Source organism: Talpa occidentalis, unplaced genomic scaffold (assembly GCF_014898055.3).
Source record: "Talpa occidentalis isolate TD23 unplaced genomic scaffold, MPIMG_talOcc4v2.1 talOcc4.7, whole genome shotgun sequence".
NCBI classification, from domain to species: Eukaryota; Metazoa; Chordata; class Mammalia; order Eulipotyphla; family Talpidae; genus Talpa; species Talpa occidentalis.
In genome coordinates, this window is record NW_023605083.1 from 117,586,152 (window position 1) to 117,606,636 (window position 20,485).

A 20,485-nucleotide genomic window follows, 5' to 3' on the forward strand; every position below is an offset into this window, starting at 1 on the left:
GGGAGGAGCAGGACTCCTGGGTTCCTGGCGATGCCAACCCACTACGTGTCCACTTCTGTTTGATTTGTGGCCCTGGGGCCATCTCCCTCCATCACTTGGTATTTCTGGACGTCTCTTTCTTTCCTGACACGAGGGTATGAGTGAGTGGATACAGAAGAGCTTTAATCAGTCATGCCCCTTTGTCCCCTGAGCCCCTCCCACTCCATCCCCTTGTCTCTGTGCCCGCCTCAGAGGGGCAGAGTTGGGGATGTGTGTGAGCTGTACCCTTTCCTAATCTAATCAACTTTCTAATTCTCATTGCCCATTCTGTGTTTCTGCATCTATCACTACCCCACCCCCAAGATGACAATAAGGCCCAGTGTTGCCCCAGCTCTGGGAGGTGGGGTGCTGAGGGGAGGGGAAACATGCATGTGTAATAGCACGAAGGACTGAGGTTAAACCTAAGGAAGAACTTCCCACAGGGGAGATGCCAGATCTGGCCCTTGATGGGGGCTTTGATGTCTACTCTCCAGTCTGGGTGTGGTAGCTGTGGGGGGATTACCACCGACATTCTCAGGAGTCTGGTTGGAAGGGATGGGGGAAGGGAGATTGAAAGGAAGGAAAACCAGAAAGGGAGAGGCAGAGATAAGGGAGGGGGCGCCAGTGGTGCCTGGGTGAGGATGGGGCCTGAAAGAAGACAAGCCCATTGCCTTGGATTACAGGCAGGCCCCCCCCCAGGGAGTGGCACCCCCAGGCAGCTGGCAGCTCCAGGCAGGATGTGAGCTGGGGGAGGAATGGGGGGCGTGCGGGGACCTGTCCCAGCTACTTCTCTCACGGGGCAGCTAGTGGCTTAAACCTTAATCCAGGACACCAGCAAAACAATAGGCCCTGCAAACAGCCTCAGCGCTGAGCTGGGGTGGAGGGCAAGGGGGAGGCTGTCAACACTGGGGCCAGCGGGGCCTTCCGGAAGGAGTGCACAGCAAAGAGTCCCCTAAGGCCCTCTCCTCTCCCCCATGAGTTAGCTCCTTGCCATGTCAGGGGATTTCAAACCTCAGCAGAATTCCCAGAGAATGTTCTCTGGGCTCCTCAGACTCCCACAGAAGTGGAAGGGGCCACGGGGCTCTCACTGGACCTCCACCTGATGCTGGAATCCCAGTTGGGGGTGACCCAACTTTTGCTAGGAGCCCTCTGGGAAGAGGAGCTCACAGCTCCCTCCAGGAGGTTTTCCAAATGTCTAGGATTCACATGGTCTTCCTCGCCCGGAGTCTTCCTCAGTCTCCTTGTGTCTTCTGCCTGGCTGTGTCTTTTGTGTGGGACTGTATGAAGCAAGCTTGTTGCCTCTGTCACATTAAAAAAATAACCTCCTGAGACTTGCAGGTATTTCCCCTCCACCAAGCCTGTTCCACTAGAGCCCAGCCTCCCCCACCTCCCTGCAGAACCCCCTCGCCCACGGCAGGTTACAGTGCTGGCAGGCTCCCTCCTGATGGGGTGGATGGAGATGAGAACCAACTTCTTAGTACTAGTACGTTTGAGTGGCAAGTTTGAGCTGTCTCCAGCTACTAGGTGGCAAGCATAGGAGAAGCAGGACGTCCTCACTCTGAACCAGTGGCCTTCTTGCCTCTGCATCCAGCCTCTTTCTTCCTGCAGCTGAAGGATCCCCAAGGAGTAGTGAGGGGCATGAGCACCGTCGAGTGGGAATGGAGGGGCTTTGCGCACTTTGAATTAGGGGTAGGTGAGGCTGCCCTTTATTGGGGGCAGAAAGCCGGCTGGCTTTCAGTTGACAGCATCCCCGCACAGCTGCCTCCCTGCACACCCCTCTGGCACCCACTTTCCCTTTGAGCAGGGAAACCCATTTTCTATCTTCTTCTCCCTTTTGCCCCAGAAACAAAACTTCACCCCCCAACTCTTGTCTTCACACACCCTTTGCCATGTCATCCTGGGGAATCCCAGATATTCCAGCAAGTTGGTCAGAGGGCTTGTCTCCCTGCCCACCCAGTTTCCTACTCAGTTCCGGTGAACCAGAGCCAGCTGCTGGGCTGGGCTCCCGGCCTCAGGAAGTCGCTTTAGTTCTGGTGTCCAGTCTGCTCCCTTGTGGCTCTCGGTTCCCCACCTGTCCCTGCTACTGCTCCTGAAGGACGTATGTGCCAGCCTGTGTGCAGGTGCATGTGTGACTCTGATTAGGCACAACTGTGTGTGCACATCTATGTACCTAAGTGAGCAGCATGTACTCATCTGTGTGTGTGCACTTTTGCACATGTGTGCTTGTCTGGGTGTTTGTGGTGTGATCTGTCTGCATGAATGTGTGTGAATGTCTGTGTGCATGTGCAACTGTGCAGCAGGCGGGAGTGAGCTCAGATCATAGTAGGCACTTCCCAGGCAGCAAGGCTCTGTGTCCAGTGCTTGGCACATATTGGTGGTCAGAGAATGCTGAATTGAACTGGACGGACGCTTGGCTCCATGTAGTGAATTATTTCCCTGGCACGAAGGGATTGACTTAGGGGAAAGGAAGAAGCTACTGCGCCACTGACGGTGGGAGAGGAAGGAAGGGGCAAGGAGGAGTCAGGCCCCTGGACCCCGTCCAGTCCGCCGCAGGTCCTCTGGGCTGCAGGAGGCAGCACGCGCAGTGGGGAGGGCGGCCACATGGCCACTCAGCACTGTCTTCCTGTGGTCCCACAGCTGCCCCTGGGCCCAAGAGATGGGTGCTCTCCCGGGCGCCCCCTCCCCTGGCCGGGGCCGCGCACGCTGCTGCTGCACAAGAGTCAGAAGGATGGTTTTGGCTTCACCCTGCGCCACTTCCTCGTGTACCCACCAGAGTCAGCGGTGCACAGCAGCCGGAAGGTATGCCCGTGGGCCGGGGCTGGGCCGGGGATTCCTTCTCACTGTCCTTCCACGGTCCTCCTGTGGCCTGGGAGGGGCTCACACAGAGCAGCCCTGGCTGGATTCTGTGGGTTCTCTGGCTCGCTCTTTTCAGATGGGGCCGGATGGTTGGTCAGGCAAGAGACCTAAAGGATGCCCCCGGTGTCCCAGACACTTGGCCTCTGGAGGCTGAGCAGTCTGCTTGGAGAGGTGAAATTGCTGGCACCCCTTGCCGCTGGCCATGCCCATTTGGGCTCATTGCTCTGTCCCCAGTCTGAACTCCTGGGGAGTTTGTCCTAACACCCCTCTGGGCCCCCTGCAGAGAGCTGGTCACAGCTCTGTATGGGCTGGGAGGAAGGAGGCCTGGCTTCTAGCCCCCAAGTCACTGGGGGTCTCGAGGTGGTCTAACCCCTCTCTCGGGGCTCTATTTCTCCTACCGTAACCTGGGCACAGTCAGCTACTTGACCCTGAGGGGTCCTTCCAGCCCTAATATAAATGTCAAACTCTGAGTCCAGGAACCAGGGCTGCTTAGTCCAACCCAAGGGTGTGGACTGTGGGTACCCAAGGGGTGTCTGACAGTGAAGCAGTCATGGGGGAAGACATGAGGGGGTCTCAGGCAGGAACCAGAGCTCCCCCAGGAGTGCCCTGTGCTCTTCCTCCACCTCTCCCAGCAGCAGGGGAGAAGACAGATTTATTTTGGAGTCAATGAACCCCTTTCACCCCTTTCCCCAGGGCTGGAAACAGCCTGCACAGCTGCCACTCTGTGTGTGTACAGCATTTGGGTGTACACATGCATGTGTACACGTCTAGACATGTACGTGTACTGTCTGTAAGTGCATGTCATGCGCGCCACTGCAGCCCTCAAGCCATGTCTGAATCTGGAGTCACCTGTATAAACTGTTCTCATTGGCTGCAGCCAGGCTTCAGAGCCAGGCTGGTGGTGTGTGCCCCACCCCTTGATGCCGAAGGACACAGCCCCCAATTCCCTGGAACCCCCAGTCCTTCCTTCCCTCCTCCAAAAGCCTGTCCTTCCTGACCCCTGCCACCTTCTCTCAGGGTCCCCTGCTGCAGGTGACAGGAGCAGAAGCCGCCTGAGTGGCCAGGGTTGGGCGGGGCACCTCTGTCAGAGAGACCTCAGAGATGCGGGGCGCTGTAAGACCCTGGGGCAGGGCAAGCCAGGGGTGGACTCCAGCCCTTTTCCAGAACCTTCATGGGCTGAGAGCCTGCGGGGAGCTCAGCTGTCTAAATGCGTCCATCTGCCTTTGCCACCCGCTGGTCATACTGTCAGCTCACATCAGTGGGCACACACCCCACACCGGAGGCCAGGGGTAGAGGGCCAGATCTCTGGCAGTGCCCAGTGGCTTTCCTGTGGCCCACCCCTATACTGGCTGGCTGCCAGAGTCCTGGGTTCCAGCCCTGGCTCTGCCACTGAATCTCTGGGTAACCCTGAGATGTCTCAGCCTGCATCTGTAAGTTGGTGATGTGTGGAGAGGACTAGGCAAGGTGACAGCAAAGGTCGGGTCTAGCTGCCCAGAGCCAGGCCCTGCCTGCTTGCACAGTCTCTGACCTCTCCTTGCCCTCCTTCCTATCTCCTCCCCAGCAGGGTGCCTTCCCTGCTCTGTCTACGTGATGACCCCCGGGAGTCGCCTGACTCCACTTAGCCCTGCATCTAGATGCCCAGATCCTCTTTCCTAATTGGTATTTTCACATTTACTCTGTCCCACTCAAGAACCTTCATCGGCTCCCTCTTTCTTTGCTTTCAAGCCTGCGTGTTAGTCTGACTTCTGTCACTTACTGGTGCTGACTTTCTCCTCCAGCTCAGCCAATCCAGTCCTGCCACCAAGCACATGCTCACCCACTCCCCTCACCCAAGTGCCTTCTCCCAGCCACCCTCCAACATGGTCTCCCCTCCCCCCAGAGGTACCCTAATCAGGCTTCCCTTCCCGCTCTCTAAGAGCTGATAGCCACTGTTTGCACTGGTCACGCCTGCTTATCTGTGTCTGCCGGGTCTTCTCTGTTTCGGTGTGCTTGGTACTCCTCCATCTGGCTGTGAGCACCCCAAGGGAAGGGGTCCAGGGCTCCCCATGGGGCTGGGGGGCTTTCAGACACTGTCATGGTGGAATCAGCAGGCACGAGAGTGTTCATGTTACTGGGAATTGTCCCCAGGACACCCCTCCCACCCTGTCCCCTGTAGCTGGGCTAGTTGGAAGGAGATAAGAGGGGAGGCCCTTGGGTGGGGGAGCCTGAAGGGGTCCACCCAGTGGAGCTGCTGAGGGCCACACCCGCCTCTCTGTCCCCAGCAGGAGGAAGAGAATGGAGGCCGAGGAGGAGGTAAGGAGCCGTGGGTTGGGCTGGGCTGGACTCACCTCCAGCTTGCCTCTCTCCCTCTCCCCCAAGTCAGCCTGTATTCTGCTGTGCCCCCACCCTTGGCGGATCTTCTCTGCGTGTCTGCTCTGGACATCTCACTCTTCTCCTCCCGCCTTTACTCACGCTTGTCTCCCTTTGGGTCTGTCCATTCCACATTGTGGGGGGCTTTCGGGGGCCAGATGGATTTCTGAGGCCTGCCCCCTGCCCTGAAGCTACTCCCAGTCTAGAGGGGCACAGGGTGTAGGGGGTGCTGCAGGGCTGGGAAGCTGGTGGTAGGGTGCGGCTGAGCAAGGGCTGTCTCTGGGGATAGAAGACAGTGGGGGTGGTTGGGCATAAGGGGGACCATGAAGGCTTTCCCTTTCCAGAAAAAGCAGCAACCATGCTATCCCAGCAGGCCCCTTCCTGGCACCCAGGCTCCCTGGACGTTAAATTCAGAACCCTAAAACAGACAGCCTTCCCGTCGGCCACTGGGGCTCCTCTGGGCAGCACTGGGGGCACTGCCTTCCTGAGTCCCTAGGCCAGAGGCCTAGGACAGCCCCAGTTCTCTGAAGGAGACAGCAGCTCCCAGAGCAATATTTTTGGGGCAAAATGTTGTCTTGAGTACCCATCCCAGGGTCCTCAGGCCTCTGCTTGGAGCCCCCAAGCCTAGGAAGGGAGTGGGTGGAAGGGTGGAGGGTGTCTGGGCTTTGGACCTTCCTGCGGCTCTGCCTAGGTCTCTGGGTGTGGATATTCTGGCGGAGGGTGGAGGGGTCTGTCTTTCCCTGCCTTGGTTCCCTTTCCTTTGTCTTATAGACTGTTACAAGAGTCTGTCTGCCGATGAACTCGGAAAGGGCAGGACCACACCTAGGCATCCCTTTTAGGCTGCTTTCTAGCACAGAGCTGAGACACTAGACTTTAAGGAGCGAGTCCGTGTGTTCCTGTAGGTTTTTGTTCATGGAGGTTTTCATTCTCCCAGGATGGTGTCCTTGTGTCTGAGACATTCTGTGCATCCAGGTCTCCATGGATGTGTGGGTCTGTATCTCTGTGCGTGTGCCTGTGATCATTCTCTGAGTGTGTGTCCCCTGTGTGTGTAGCTGTGCTTGGGTGTGACGTTCAGCAGCCACCCCCAGCTAACCTGGCTGATGCCCACCAGGACCCTCCCCCCGACACCGTCTGGAGCCCATGGATACCATCTTTGTGAAGAATGTGAAGGATGATGGTCCTGCTCACAGGGCGGGGCTGCACACAGGTGAGCTGGCCCTGTTACCTGGCTCCCAGCAACCCCCGCCCCATCTCTTCTCCCCTCCCATGGGTTAGGATGGGACTCTTAGATCCAGGTGTTGGGGAAGCCCCTGTCCCTGCACTGTCATCCACATCTGGTAAAAAGGTTGGTTCTCAGGTGGGACCACTGACACCCCGTGGCTCACTCTCACGTGGACCTGCGTTTGTCTCCAGGAGACCGGCTGGTGAAGGTGAATGGGGAGAACGTCATCGGGAAGACCTATTCCCAGGTCATAGCTCTGATCCAGAACAGGTGAGTGCCCCCTGCCTCCCTTCTCCCAGAGTAGCTCCCAGCCCACTTGCCAAGTCCCTGCACAACCCGCCCCCAGGCCCTGGGGGTGCCCTGGCCACCAAGTTCTATGTTCTCCCAGCCCCTGTTGCCCAGCCTGGCCTGACCCCCTGCCCTGTCTCCACAGTGATGACACTCTGGAGCTCTCCATCATGCCCAAGGACGAGGACATCCTTCAGCTGGTGAGTCCTGCTGCTGTCAAGAGGTGGGGGCCCCCTGGGGCCGGGCACAGGGTCCAGCCCTTCCCCTGGGGCAGTAGGGAGTGAAGGGGCAGCACCAGCCCACATTGCCCAACTAGGGATGCCAGCCCATCCCTGGGTCACAACTGATGGTTGCTTCATTTTGGGCTGCCTTGTGCTGGGCAAGGGGGAGGCGCTGGCCTTGGCAGGCAGGATTCTTGCCAGGGTATCTGGAAGGAGGGTGGCCCAGCGGGCCCTGCCAGACGGGCTCGTTCTTGTCAGCTCCTATGAGACGCCTATTCCCTGCACGCCCTCCCTGCCTAGCGCGGAGGCAGTGTTGCCTTAGATGTGCCCCCCACACAGGGCACACCCCACTGTTCACACACCCCACCACATTCCACTCAACACACCAGATGGACATGCCAGCTACACAAGCACGCGACATAGTCCGCAGTGCCACCCTTGACTCTGCACACGCACAGCCACGTGCCAGGGAGCACACAGGCACCCTCACATACCCCCACAAACCAAAACATCACAGCATATACCCCAGCTTCTTGGGGCCCTACAACACAACACCCGTGTCTCCCAGTAGGAACGGCCCCTGATCCCCCAGGCGCTGGCCGTCCTCACCGCATGCGTGCCGCCCGCTCGGCGCCTGCGCACCAGCATCACGGGACCACAGCCGAGAAGTGCAGTCGGGAGCCCCCCCACCCAGGCATTTGGCATCTAGAGCTCAGCATTCCTCCACTCACACGCGCACCCACTTACTACACACACACTCACACACACACACCCTCTGTCTCCTCCTCTGAGTCCAACCCCCAACTGACCCAGAGCCCAGGGCAGTCCTCCTGCCCAGCGCCCAGTCCTTGCCAGATGCCAACTTCCTTGCGCCCAAGGTCACTGCCCGCCATGGGAGGGCTGAGGGCCAAGCCTGGGAGGCCCTCGGAGCCGCCGAGCTGGCTTCTACCCTGGACGTGCTCTCATAATCACTGTAATCACAGTGCCATGCTTGGCACCATGCCCCTCTGGGAACCTCCACCCCCTGACCTCGATTGTCCCCTTGCCCTTCCTGAGGAGGGGGAAGTAGGAATGGGCACCTAAAGGTGGGTGGCTCTCCGCAGTCTCAAGGGCTCTGTCCATATAGCTCCCCACAGACTGAGGGGAGGCAAACAGGCTATAGAGGGTGGTGAAGATGGGGGCGGGGTGGGGTCCGACCTTGGGCACACCCGCCCCCCCCCAAGCAAGGGGGGCAAGGAGGAGGGTTCCGCTACCCAGGCTTGGTGAGCAAGCAGCCAGATGTCAGCATCTGGGGGCCTCTGCTGGCTCTCCCATCCCTGACCAGCCAGAGGGTGGGGCCCAGGCATTCCTGTGGTTGGGAGCCAAGGCTGGAGGCCAATGGGGCCGCGGCAGCTGCTGACGCCACCGCCGACGCGGCGAGGCCCCTCCACACCCATTCTCCCCTCCCTCCTCCTCCCAGGCAGCTAGAGCGAGAGCCGAGGGGGCTGAGGGCCGCCTTGCTTCAGGGAGGGCACAGAGCGTGGGGTGTGGGGGCCAGAGACCTGGGCCATTGCAGCGGTCAGTGGGGGGTGTCTGGGGGTGGGAGGGAGGGCGGAGGCTGGCCGGGATGCTGCTGCTGCTGCCACCGCTGTGATGCCGGGAGCTGGGGAGGCCAGCAGGATGGCAGGAGGGAGAGGTATGTGGGTGTCTGGCCCCGGGGGTGTGGGTCCGAAGGGGGCCGAGTGTGCTGGGTGTGGTTTAGCTTGTCCTGGTCATATGATGTGTGTGCCTGGAACTGGAGGTGTAGTTGTGTGTGCGTGTCTCATTGTGTTTCACTGTGTGAGTATCTCTGGGTGTGTATTTTCCTGTCTCCTTGTAGTGTGTGTGTGTGTGTGCATGTGTGTGTGTGTGTTTTGTTTCACCCTCCTACCCTTTGATACTTCATCCTGAGACAGGACCCCGGGCATCTCATCAAGGGCCAGGCTAGGCCAGGGCCACAAGGCCGCTGTCCCTGGGGGCCGCCTCCTTTTTTGGCTGGGCCTGGGCGCCGGCCCTGTCACTCCTCAGCAATGCAGCGTCAGCCTCAGCTCCCAGTGCCAAATTCCAGGCCTGGGGAGGCAGAAGGTGGCCATGGCCCCTCAGCCAGTCTGGCATCTCCCCCAAGCCTTGCCCAGATGGAGTAGGAGGTGGACAAGTTCCTCATCACCACAGTGGCCCAAGAGCCAGGCTCCCAGCTCCCTGTCCAGGAGGTGGAGGGCTAACTGGACTCTCTCATCCTCTGCCTACTCCTAGCCTCTGCCCGCCCACAGCCCACCCCACCCCGGACACACCCCTTCCCTGTCATCTGCTACTGTGACTGGTCTCTGTGAGGTTTCCCAGCTCTGCCCAGGGGGCTGCGGGCATCTCTGGACATAAAGAAGCAGGGAGGTGGCTGAGGCCAGCATGGGGGGAGGACCCTAGAAAACAGATGTCAGAGTGTTTGTGGGTGAAGGCTGTCCTTGTCATAAGTCTTCGAGAAATCCTGGCTCTTCCTCGAGTGTAAGCGTGTGTGAGTATGTGTCAAGGCCTCTTATTTTCCCTTTGTCCTCCGTGGGCTGTTTGGAGCACACCCTCCCACCCTTCCCTCTAAGGACTCCCCTGCTCGGTCCTCTCCCTTCAGCCCTCTTCCTTCTCTGAGGTGCTGATCTCCCAGGCTGCCATGGCCCTGCCCGTGGGACCTGTCCTGCACTGCTCACCTGCCTCCGTGTCCCCGGACAGGCCTATTCCCAGGACGCCTACCTGAAGGGGAACGAGCCGTATTCTGGAGAAGCGCGGAGCATCCCAGAGCCACCCCCAATCTGCTACCCTCGCAAGACCTACGCCCCGCCAGCCCGGGTCTCTGCCTGGGCCACTATGGTGCCTGAGCCCCTCTCAGCACTGCCCAGCGACCCCCGCAGTCCTGCTGCCTGGAGTGACCCGGGGCCCCGGGGCCCGTCCACCGCTCGCTCCCGTCCAGACAACTCTTCCTTGGGGATGAGCCAGCCGCGCCCCAGCCCTGGTGCCTTCCCCCGTCTCCCCTCGGAGCCCAGGACGCCCCGTGCCTTCCCGGAGCCTGGCAGCCGGGTGCCCCCCAGCAGACTGGAGTGTCAGCAGGCCTTGTCACAGTGGCTGTCGAACCAGGTCCCCCGCAGGGCGGGGGAGAGACGGTGCCCTGCTATGCCCCCCCGGGCCCGCAGTGCCTCCCAGGATCGCTTGGAGGATATGACTGCCCACCGCCCGTGGCCCTGCTCCACCTCTCAGGGTGCCTTGAGCCAGCTGGGCCAGGAGGGCTGGCACCGAGCTCGCTCAGATGACTACCTGAGCCGGGCCACCCGCTCAGCTGAGGCCCTGGGACCAGGGGCACTGGTGTCACCCCGCTTCGAACGCTGCGGTTGGGCTTCCCAGCATCCGTCTGCCCGCACTTCTGCCTGCCCACCCAGGGACCTGCCCGGGCCACAGGCCCCACCCCAGCCTGGCCTGCAGGGCCTGGATGACATCGGCTACATTGGGTACAGGAGCTATAGCCCCTCATTCCAGCGCCGGACTGGTCTTCTGCATGCACTCTCCTTCCGGGACTCGCCCTTCGGGGGGCTGCCCACCTTCAGCTTGGCCCAGTCCTCTGCACCGTTTCCACCAGAGGCCTCTGAGCCACCCAGGGTTGTCCGACCAGAACCCAGCACCCGGGCCCTAGAGCCCCCCACTGAGGATCGCCGAGATGAGGTGGTCCTGAGGCAGAAGCCTCCGACGGGCCGCAAGGTCCAGCTGCCCCCTGCAAGACAGATGAACCTTGGGTTTGGTGACGAGTCCCCAGAGCCAGAGGCCAGTGGGCGAGGGGATCGCCCGGGCAAGAAGGTGGCTCCTTTGGCCACAACTGAAGACTCTCTGGCGTCCATCCCTTTCATCGGTGAGTGATGATGCAGGTGGTGTCTCGGGGACTTCGTGCCCTGTTGTACCCACCCACCTCCCTACCATGGGAAAAACTCTGGGGTGTGTGCTGACAGGATTAGCCTGTTTCTCTGTGTGTCCATCTGTCAGTCTATCCATCTGTCCGTTCTTCTGTGGTCTCCTCCATCCTTCCTCCACTCATCCTCCCGTCGTCTTTTCTCCCTCCCTTGTCCCCTCCTTCCACCCATCCATTCTTCCTTCTATTCTTTCTTCTTTTCTCTTTGTTCCTTCCATCCATTCTGTATGCCTCCATCATCCAACAAATACTTGTGTCAGGCACTGTGCTAGACCCATGTTTTCCTGGTATCAGGTCCAACCAGGTCAGGGAGATGATCAGATAAGAACAACCCTGCAGGATGGGTGTGGTGGGAGCAAAGAGAGACTGAAGACGTAGTCTGGATCAGAGCACAGTAGCCAAGAGGAGAATCCTGGAGAAAGGACATTGTAGCTAAGACTTGAAGGATGAAAAGGAGGTAGAAGAAGAATGTTTAGGGAGAAAGAGGCAAGATGCACTTTGGGGTCACTGGAAGGGTCAGAGGGGACCTTGTTGGTCTCCAGGGATTTTAGACTTTATCCTGAAAGCAGAGGGAATACTGAAGACCTGCCACATTTAGGGCAGATGTTGGGCAAGAGGTGGAGAGGGTTGTGGCTGCCAGGTCTCTGGTCTAGGTGGAGCCAGGTGACTAGAGCCTCACCGCCATATTGGGAATGAGAAGGAGTGGGGTAGGAAAAGGTTTAGGGTTTGTTGTATCTGAGGCACCCGTGAGGGAGCAGGATCGCTGGGCTGGGGTCCAGGGGCTTGGAAGAAATACAGCAATGTGAGGTCATAGGACTGGGAATCAGGAGCCAAGAGGTGGTAACTGGAGCTGAGTGGTGAGCTCACCCTAGGCAGCTATGGCGGAGGGGAGAAGAGGGCTGGGCCAGGAGAGGAGACACAGCCCCTGCGCACCCCAACCAGGCTTCAGTCTGAGGGGCAGACACAGCCTCTTGTCTTAGCAAGCTCCCAGTCTGAGGGGGGAAGTAGTCTTTAGTTTCAGAGTATCCCCACTCTGATGGGGAAGACATAGCACCCCCCTTCAAGGAGCAAGCCCTCAACTGAGAGAGATGGTCCTTATCCTTAAGAGGCTGCCAGTCTGGGGGGAAAGACACCTGCCCTCAGGAGCCCACGTCTGAGGGGGAGGGAGACACAGCCCCTGCCCTCAGGAGCCAGGACTAAGGAGGGTGACTCAGTGTGATGGGGGGGGGCAGGCGTTGAGCCTCCATGCCCACAGTCTGGTGTGTTGGTCACCCCTGGCAGAGGGCATGTGATCTGAGCACTTGAGGAACCTTGGAGGTGCCGTCACGGGCTGGAGATGAGGGGCACTGGGGCCGGCAAGTCTGGGCTGGGGGCAGCAGGCTCAACTCTCTGCCACCTTCACCCACCACTCCCTCCGCTTGTGCAGACGAACCCACCAGCCCCAGCATTGACCTCCAAGCCAAGCACGTCCCCGCCTCTGCTGTGGTCTCCAGCGCCATGAACTCGGCCCCCGTCCTGGGCACCAGCCCGTCCTCCCCAACCTTCACCTTTGCGCTTGGCCGCCATTATTCCCAGGACTGCAGTGAGTGCTCCCGGCACCCTAGCCCTCTTTCCTCCCCGCTGCCTGGTTCCTAGGGGTCTCTATGGGTCTGCTGCTTGATGCCTGGTTTCTGCTCTTCCTGGGGACAGTCACCTCCTGGCCCTGCCCAGATTTGAGGGCTTTGGGAAAACCCCTGGCCTGATGCCTCACTGACCCCAGTGCCCATGCTGGGTGGCTTTGCAGGCAGCATCAAGGCCGGCCGCCGCTCCTCCTATCTGCTGGCCATCACCACGGAACGCTCCAAGTCCTGCGATGATGGACTCAACACCTTCCGGGACGAGGGCAGGGTTCTGCGGTGAGGCCTTGTCTGGAGTGGGGGGCGCTCACGGCCACCCTGGCTGATGCTCACTGGGCTCCCTGGTGGGGCCCTGGGCCCTCGGGTCCTCTGCACACCAGGCAGTGTGCTTCCCCGTTAGTAGCCTCTGAGCCTGGGGGAGTGAGGTGGGAGACAGAGGATGAGGGGTGAGGTCCAAGCGCTGTTTCCCACATTCTCACCCTGGCCCTTGAATCCCCAGGCGCCTGCCAAACCGCGTGCCCAGCCTGCGGATGCTTCGCAGCTTCTTCACAGATGGGGTGAGTGGTAATGTTGCAGGCGGGGGTCATGGCGTTGATGTTTTTCCATGCCCCCACCCCCCATGTTTTTCCATGCCCCCGCCACCTGATCCACTTTTGAACTTTCTTTGGGTTTTTTAGACCTTCCCTGAAATTTCAGCCTCACCCCTGACAGTTCATGTCTCCTTTTGCCATTTTATATTTTCCTTCTCGGCGTTTGCCATGGCGGTGCCAGGCCTCCCCTGCCTGTCTCCCCTGCTAGAATGTAAGCACCAGGAGGGCAGGGCCTTCCTTTGCTTTGTTCATGGTTTGACCTCTGGCCTGCTCTCAGTGTTTTCATGGCGTCTTCAGGAGATAAGAGGCAGGTTGGAAAGGGGGGCACCCAGGGTTGAGGGTGATGGAAAAGAAGGGGTGTCAGGCCTGGGGAGTCACAGAGTCAGTTCTGAGATGGCCTTAACTCTTTCTGATGGGGAGCGAACTGGAAAAGCCATCTCGATTTCTAACCCTCCAGATCTCTGGCTCATTTAACACCTGGATGACTTTGTCACCTGCCTCATTCCTTATCATTTCCTCTGCTTACTTAACTCTCCCTTGACCTGTCACCACTCCTGCTGGAGTCCTGTTGACACTGTCGCTTCCTCTGTTTAACTCCTTGTGGACATGACTACCTGCTCCACTAACTCAGTCCTGTTGACATTCCCACTTCCCCTGTTTATTTAACTCCATGTTGACACGATCACTTCCTCTGTTTCCTTAATTCCTGCAAGTCTATAAAGTTAAGGGAGGTTCCAGATTGGCTTTTCTAGCGTGGTAAGACATGTGGGGAGTAGGTCACTACCTTTCCTCCTTTCTGGCTTCCCAATCACGGATGTCTCATGACCTCGACACCAGTGGTTCAGAGAGGGCAAGCGGGGCCCATGAGGCCACACAGCACGGTGGAGTGTAGCGCAGGCACACACCAGGCAGCAAGCGGTCCATGGGGCTCCTGAGATGCTGGTGCTTTGGCAGCCACCCTAAATTTCCCGTTGTTGTCTCGCTGCAGTCCTTGGATAGCTGGGGCACTTCTGAAGATGCAGACGCTCCTTCTAAGCGACACTCAACCTCTGACCTGTCAGATGCCACCTTCAGTGATATCAGGAGAGAAGGCTGGTTGTATTATAAGCAGGTCCTCACCAAGAAGGGGAAGGTAAGATGGCCGGAGGAATGAGGTGGAGGTGGATGGAAGCTGGCTCCGGCAGAACTCTCCGGCTTCTCCTACACCCACTCCGTAGCCTCTGGAGCCAGAGAGAGCCCGCTGACGCTTAGGCATGAAGGGTAGAGGTTGGATGCAAGGAAGAACTTCCTGGGGGACCTGAAGCATTCATGGGAAAGAGGTTTACTTGGGGGAGGGGTGTTTTACTGTGGGGTGAATCTGATCAAGTTGCACTTGGAATTCTGATAAAACCACAGTGATCCTTGGTTAGCAGATGACCTCCCCAAGTGATCACTGAGACTCATAGAAAATGAGACAGCATGGCCAGGGCGATGCTCTTAGGGGAGCTAAGGACCACACAGAAAGCAGAAGTCAGCCTTTTCAGGGCCTTGCAGAGTCAGCAAAGCTTCTAGTCTCTATCCTAAGGGCACCTGAAGGTCCCAGGGGCTGGCCTCTTTCATGTGGCTTCCTGGGGAGTGAACTAGAGGGGACTGAATTGGAGGCAAGAAGACCAGGTAAGAGCCAGCTCAGAGATGGCGAGAAATGAAGGCAGCTGGGGTCTGGGGGGAGTAGCCAGAGTGGGGAGACTAGCAGGATCCTGAAGGGGGAAGGTGGGGCCCCCTGGGTCCATGGAGTACAGACCTCCAGTTCCCAACTGGCATCATGGCCCAAGGGAGGGGAGCAACCACTGCCGTCCCTCCAGGCAGCCGGCTGAGCAGAGTAGAGCTGTCTACAGACTGGGCTTGGTTCTTGACTGTGCCACCTTTACTTGCTGGGGGAGCTGGGTGACTCACCTGCCCATGACTCAGTTTCCTCGTCTGTAACTGAAGCTAATAACGATTCTTAGCTCATATGCCTGTTGCCAAAGATTAAATGAGATGATCTAAGTAAAGGGTTTTCCCAGGACCTGACATGGGGGCTGCCATTCTTCTGCTTACTGCTATTATTTGAGTTTCCCCTTCCTTTTAGGGGTCTTGTACCTGGAAAGAATGTAACTTCTCAGTCAGATAGACTTGGAGTTGCTGTCCAGTGACTTTTAAGCTTCAGGCTTTGGGCAACCCCCTTATCTTCAGAGCCTCACTGTTCTGATCTGTGAGATGGGGACATGATCCTCGCCCCAGAGCCAGTGCGAGGGTGAGGTGCGATCCAGGCAGGGCCAGCAAATGTCCTGCCTTCACCCAGTGCAGGGAGAAAGACCCAGGACCTGCCTGCTCTGAGCGCTTCTAGATTCTGGGCTGAGATTCTGGGTAATGCCAGGCCAGCCCTGCCCTGCCCTGTTCCCATGAGCAGAATAACCACGTTGCATAACAGTTACGAGAGCATGACTCTGCCACGGGGGAGTTGAGGGGAGCCACATGTGGTATAGGTGACTCTAACTTAGCAGAGGGGCTGGGCGGTTGGAAGCCAGGACAAGAGGTGGGGGCTGAGGTGGGCGCCTGCCCCTGCATGCGGGGCCTCATCAGTTGGGGCAAGCCTTTGCAAGGTCTTAAATAAGATGGGGTCTGTGAGCCCAGGAGGAAGGGTCGCTTCTGTGACAGGAGGAGACAGCACCATTGCTGTTGTCCAGGTGAGTGAGGATGGGGACCCTAACCCAAGTCGTGGCATGGGGCCAAGGAGAGGGGCAATTTAGAGAGATTCAAGGGGAAGGAAGGGCTGGGCTGGGAGGTGAGGGCAGTTGGAAGCGGCGCGCTGGTTCCCAGGCTCACAGCTTGGCCTGCAGTGGTGGGGTGGGGGACCTTCCTGTGATCCACAGGGCACTGGAGGAGGAGGTTTGGGGAAAGAAAACCAGGTGTGGACAAACTCTTCCAGCCCAACCTTTGAGCCCCTGGGAGGCCCTGGTGAGACCTGCAGACCCCTGACACCCAGGTGGCCTGTCCTCCAGCTCTGGGGACCTCTGCAGCCCAGGCTGAGCAATTCCTATGCAGGAAGATGAGCTGGCCCCTCCTGCTCACTGGCCACTCCTGTGGGGATAAACCTGATCCCACTCATACCCTCAATGCTGTGGTCTTGGAGTTAGGAGAATGGTCAAGCCAGCTCCAGGCCCTTGGTTTGTCTGTCGTCCTGAGTTCCTGAGTGCCCACCTCTCTATCAGCAGGGACGCTGGTGCCCAGGGGTGGCATGGCCTCCTAGCTGGCTTGTCTCAGAGGGGCACCCCTGGCACCACCTCTCTCAGAGGGTAACATTCCCCCAAGGGGCCCTGGTGTCTCCTGCTCAGAACATCCTTCCCAGTCCAGCAGGTCTTGGGGAAGGCGGAGCTCATGGCAGATGTGGGCAGGCCCACCCTGTGCCTGGCTCTCCTCATCTGGCTCGTGCTGAGGGCGAGTCTCACGCTGGGTGTGGCGCAGGGAGCCCTCCTCTGATGGGGCGGCGGACCCCTGGCCTCAAGGTGCCCCGGACTTCCAGTCAGTTATTCAGTAACTAGTGACTAGCGCTTCCCCTGCCTGTGAGGTGCTGAGCTTCAGTGAGCACTTGGGGAAATGAACAGGGTGATGATTGTCCATCAGTAGAAAGGAATTGGGACCTTCCTTTAGAAAAAAAATATAGTCAGAGAGGCCTTGCTGAGGAGGTGATTGATGTGGGTGACCTTTGAAGGAGAAGGAGGTAAGAGACGGGGCTCTGGGCTGAGGGGACAACCAGGGCAAAGGCCCGAGGAAGGTAGGGTTTGCCCCTTCACTGAAAGGCCTATGGGTGGCATAGTGAGAAATAAGGAGGGCGCAGAGAGAGGGTTTGGAGAGAGGCAGCAGCCAGGTGACAGAAGACCCTTAATTTGATTCCCAGGGCAGTGGGAGCCCATGAAAGGGTGCCAAGGGAGAGGCCCAGTCTTATTCATGTGTGCAAGGGCTGGCTGCAGTTGCTGGGTACAGGATGCAAAGGAGACTGGAGAGGTTTGTGCAGTTGTCCAGGCGAAAATTGCCGATGGCTTGGACAGGGTGGGAGCAGGAGAGGTGGAGACAGGTGATACTTAGGAAGCAGAGCAGCTGTGACTTCCTGATGGGTTGAATTGTCAAGGGTGGAGGAAAAGGGAGGAGTGAGCCGCAACTCCCAGGTTTCTGAGCAACTCTCAGATTTACTGCTGGAAAAGATGGGGTTGGGGAATGGAGAACAGGTTTGACGGTGAAAATCAAGTGCCCGTGGTGAGCAAGCAGCCTGTGAAGTGCCTGTGTACACGTGAAGGAGAAGCCAAGCAGGCAGTGGGAGGGACAGGCCCTCATTGGGAAGGGGAGGGCCGGGGACACTGCTGGGAATCCCACTAGCAGGTGGACAGGACCAAGGGCCCAGTGTGGATGATGTCATGAGGGAGGGAGGCGGGCGGAGAGGGGAGCCCCGCACCAAGGCCTGGACTCCAGCTCCTTGAGGGCACAGGCCCAACCTCAGCTCTGCCGGCGTATGAGGTCAGATGAGTCTGTCGTGGGGACTGTCCTGAGTTCTCGGCCTCTGTCCACCAGATGCCATAGCACTTCCTCCCGTGTGAAAACCGAAAACGCCTCCAGATAAATGTCCCTGGGGGTGATTTGTTCCAGATGAGAACTGGTGTGGAGAATGTCAGGGGAGGGAATCTAGAGGAGGAGGCCGGGAAGGAGCTGGTGGAGTTAGGAGGTAAACCAGGGACCTTGGTGTCCCGGATGCCAAGAGGGTTTGGAGAGGGAAAGTCTCCCTGGTGGAATCAGATGCCTCTGGAGGTCAAGGAAAGGGTCAGGAGCAGCCTCTGGTTTTAGCAACTTCAGGCCTGGGTGACCTTGAGAGCATCTGCCGGTCAAGGGAGATGCTGAGTGGAGAGTTGAGTGGGAGGCAAAGAAGTGGGGGGAGCAGGTGTGACAACTCTTGGCCAGCTTTGCTGCGAAGGGGTACGGTGTGAGGGGCAGCAGGAATGGCTTTACAGGGTCCTTTGTAAGGTGGGTCTTGCTGGGGGGACTTGATTACCCTCCTAGCCCCCCGCTGGTCTCTGGGGCGTGCCAACGCCCGATGAGTGTGGGTGCTGGTGTTGACAGAGTGGGAGACGTTGGAGACTTCCTAGGGGAAGGGAGAGTGATGGGCAGGATGTCCAGGCTGCGGGACTGGGTGGCCGGGCAGGGTGCAGCAGGGGCCCAGGGAGCGGCGGGCAGGGCGCCCCGGCGTCCGGTGTCTGCAGCTTCTACAGCCCCTTGGCCTGTGCCCGCGGGGCGGGCAGGCCTGGCCTCTCACATGCCCCCCTTCCGTCTCTTCCTCTCCGTGTCTCCCTGCAGAAAGCGGGCGGCGGCCTGCGCCAGTGGAAGCGGGTGTACGCCGCGCTGCGGGCGCGCTCGCTCTCCCTGAGCAAGGAGCGGCGGGAGCCCGGGCCGGCGGCGGCGGGGGCTGCGGCGGCCGGCGCAGGTGAGGACGAGGCGGCGCCCGTCTGCATCGGCTCCTGCCTGGTGGACATCTCCTACAGCGAGACCAAGAGGAGGCACGTGTTCCGGCTGACCACCGCTGACTTCTGTGAATATCTCTTTCAGGCTGAGGACCGGGATGACATGCTGGGCTGGATCAGAGCGATCCGGGAGAACAGCAGGGCCGAGGGCGAGGTGAGGGCCTGAGGGCCGGGCCGGGCCCAGCCCCGCCGAGCCAGGGAGCCAGAGCTGACCAGGGCCAGCCCCTCACCGCAGTGACCCGCCCGGGCCCTCCGAGCCTCAGCGTCCTCTCCCCACAGGGCCTGACAGCCGTGCTCTTGCCGCTGCCTCCCAGAGCCTGTGTGGAGAAAGTGCAGACAGTGGGCACGGAGCACCCGGTGTCCGTGGTGCCCTGTGACTGGCAGTGGCAGTAGTGCCTGTAGGGACAACAGTCATTCTTACTGTTAGAGCGATGACTGCCTTGGGCAGGTCTGGCACAGAGAGGTCGTCTCCAGCTGACCTCAGCTTCTCCCTGGAGGTGTGGGGGCGGGTCCCCTGTGGACTGTATTACAGAATGAGGTGCCCCTGTGCCAGAACTGCGCCTGACCCTCTGACAGGGCTGGCCTGTCCACAGGGGCACCAACATGTTGACCTTGGGAGGAGGCCAAGAGGCTTGGCCTTTGGCAGCAGGCAGCAGGGGTTGAGCCAAGGCCTTGGCAAGGACTTTGGGAGAATTTTTAAATGGCGTGCCCTCCTGGGCAGCTACTGCCATAGCTCTGCGCTGGAGTTTGCATCTCTGCTGGTGTCGCCTGCGTGAAGTTATATGGGGAGGCCCAGGCTCGGGGACTGGTCTCTGCCAAGAGGACAGTGGGTGGGGCCCTACCAGGCCTGTTCCTGCTCTGGCTGTGGGAAGAGGGGTGCATAGCCTCTGGGCCACTGGGTGCTCTTCCTGAGCACCCAGTCTCTCACTGAACCAGGCACTGGCCTCCCCAGGACATTGTCTTTCCTGGTGATAGGAAGGAAAGTGCCTAGAATCTGGGACCCCTGCTCTGAGAGGCCTGGCTGTCTCCAACACGCAGTGGCCAGGGGCTCCTAAGTCACCTCCATTATTGCAATTGCTGTGCCTTGCCAGGACTGTGCTGAGTGCATTATTCTGCACCCCAACCCTGAGGTTGCCATGTTATCTCCCCACATTACTGCCAAGGAGACTGAGGCTCAGAGAGGCTAAGTGGATTACCCAAGGTCACACAGCTGGTGAGGGGGGCTCAGGAATCCAGCTCTGGTCTTTCTCGCTCCAGGGTCTGTGCCCTCCAGGTGGCAGATGGAGGAGAGGGGGCAGGGCCGAAGCCAGGGATGAGCCCTGGGCGGGCGAGCTGTGGTCACTGACTGGTCTGCTCTCTCTTCCCTTCCTGCTCCAGGACCCCGGCTGTGCCAACCAAGCTCTGATCAGCAAGAAGCTTAATGATTATCGAAAAGTGAGGTGAGGTTGGGTCCTCATGGAGCAGTCCTGGCCATGGTGGGGGCGGGGGCACTCCAGGCAGATGCTCCCACAGAGTCATCCTCTGCCGAGGGAGGCAGGGAGGGCCGGCAGGGGCCCTGAGGCCTCCGGTCACTGGTCACCGGTCACCGGAAGAGCATGGAGGATTGCCTCAGGGATGGAGGGGTTGAAAGTGGTGGAAGGGTAGGGGCATGCTGGGTCACGTCAGAGGTTGACCTGTCCTCTCCCCCTTTTTCTATGCAGCCATAGCTCTGGGCCCAAAGCCGATTCTTCCCCCAAAGGCTCTCGTGGCCTAGGGGGCCTCAAGTCTGAGTTCCTCAAGCAGAGTGCAGCCCGTGGCCTCAGGACTCAGGACCAGCCTGCAGGGAGCAAAGGTAGGAATGTG

The 20,485-nt window shown here is 59.3% G+C and overlaps 1 protein-coding gene across 1 annotated transcript in view; it reads left to right on the forward strand.

Annotated features, from left to right (window-relative positions):
• The window catches only part of ARHGAP23 (Rho GTPase activating protein 23), a 64,911-nt gene that overhangs the window by 21,347 nt on the left and 23,079 nt on the right, over positions 1 to 20,485 (forward strand). Inside the window, 13 exon segments of the mRNA XM_037494772.2 lie at positions 2,656 to 2,817; positions 5,136 to 5,166; positions 6,335 to 6,430; positions 6,637 to 6,715; positions 6,879 to 6,933; positions 9,691 to 10,855; positions 12,339 to 12,494; positions 12,696 to 12,807; positions 13,028 to 13,085; positions 14,107 to 14,250; positions 18,480 to 18,797; positions 20,021 to 20,082; positions 20,344 to 20,474. Coding sequence (XP_037350669.2) covers positions 2,656 to 2,817; positions 5,136 to 5,166; positions 6,335 to 6,430; positions 6,637 to 6,715; positions 6,879 to 6,933; positions 9,691 to 10,855; positions 12,339 to 12,494; positions 12,696 to 12,807; positions 13,028 to 13,085; positions 14,107 to 14,250; positions 18,480 to 18,797; positions 20,021 to 20,082; positions 20,344 to 20,474 — 2,569 coding nt within the window.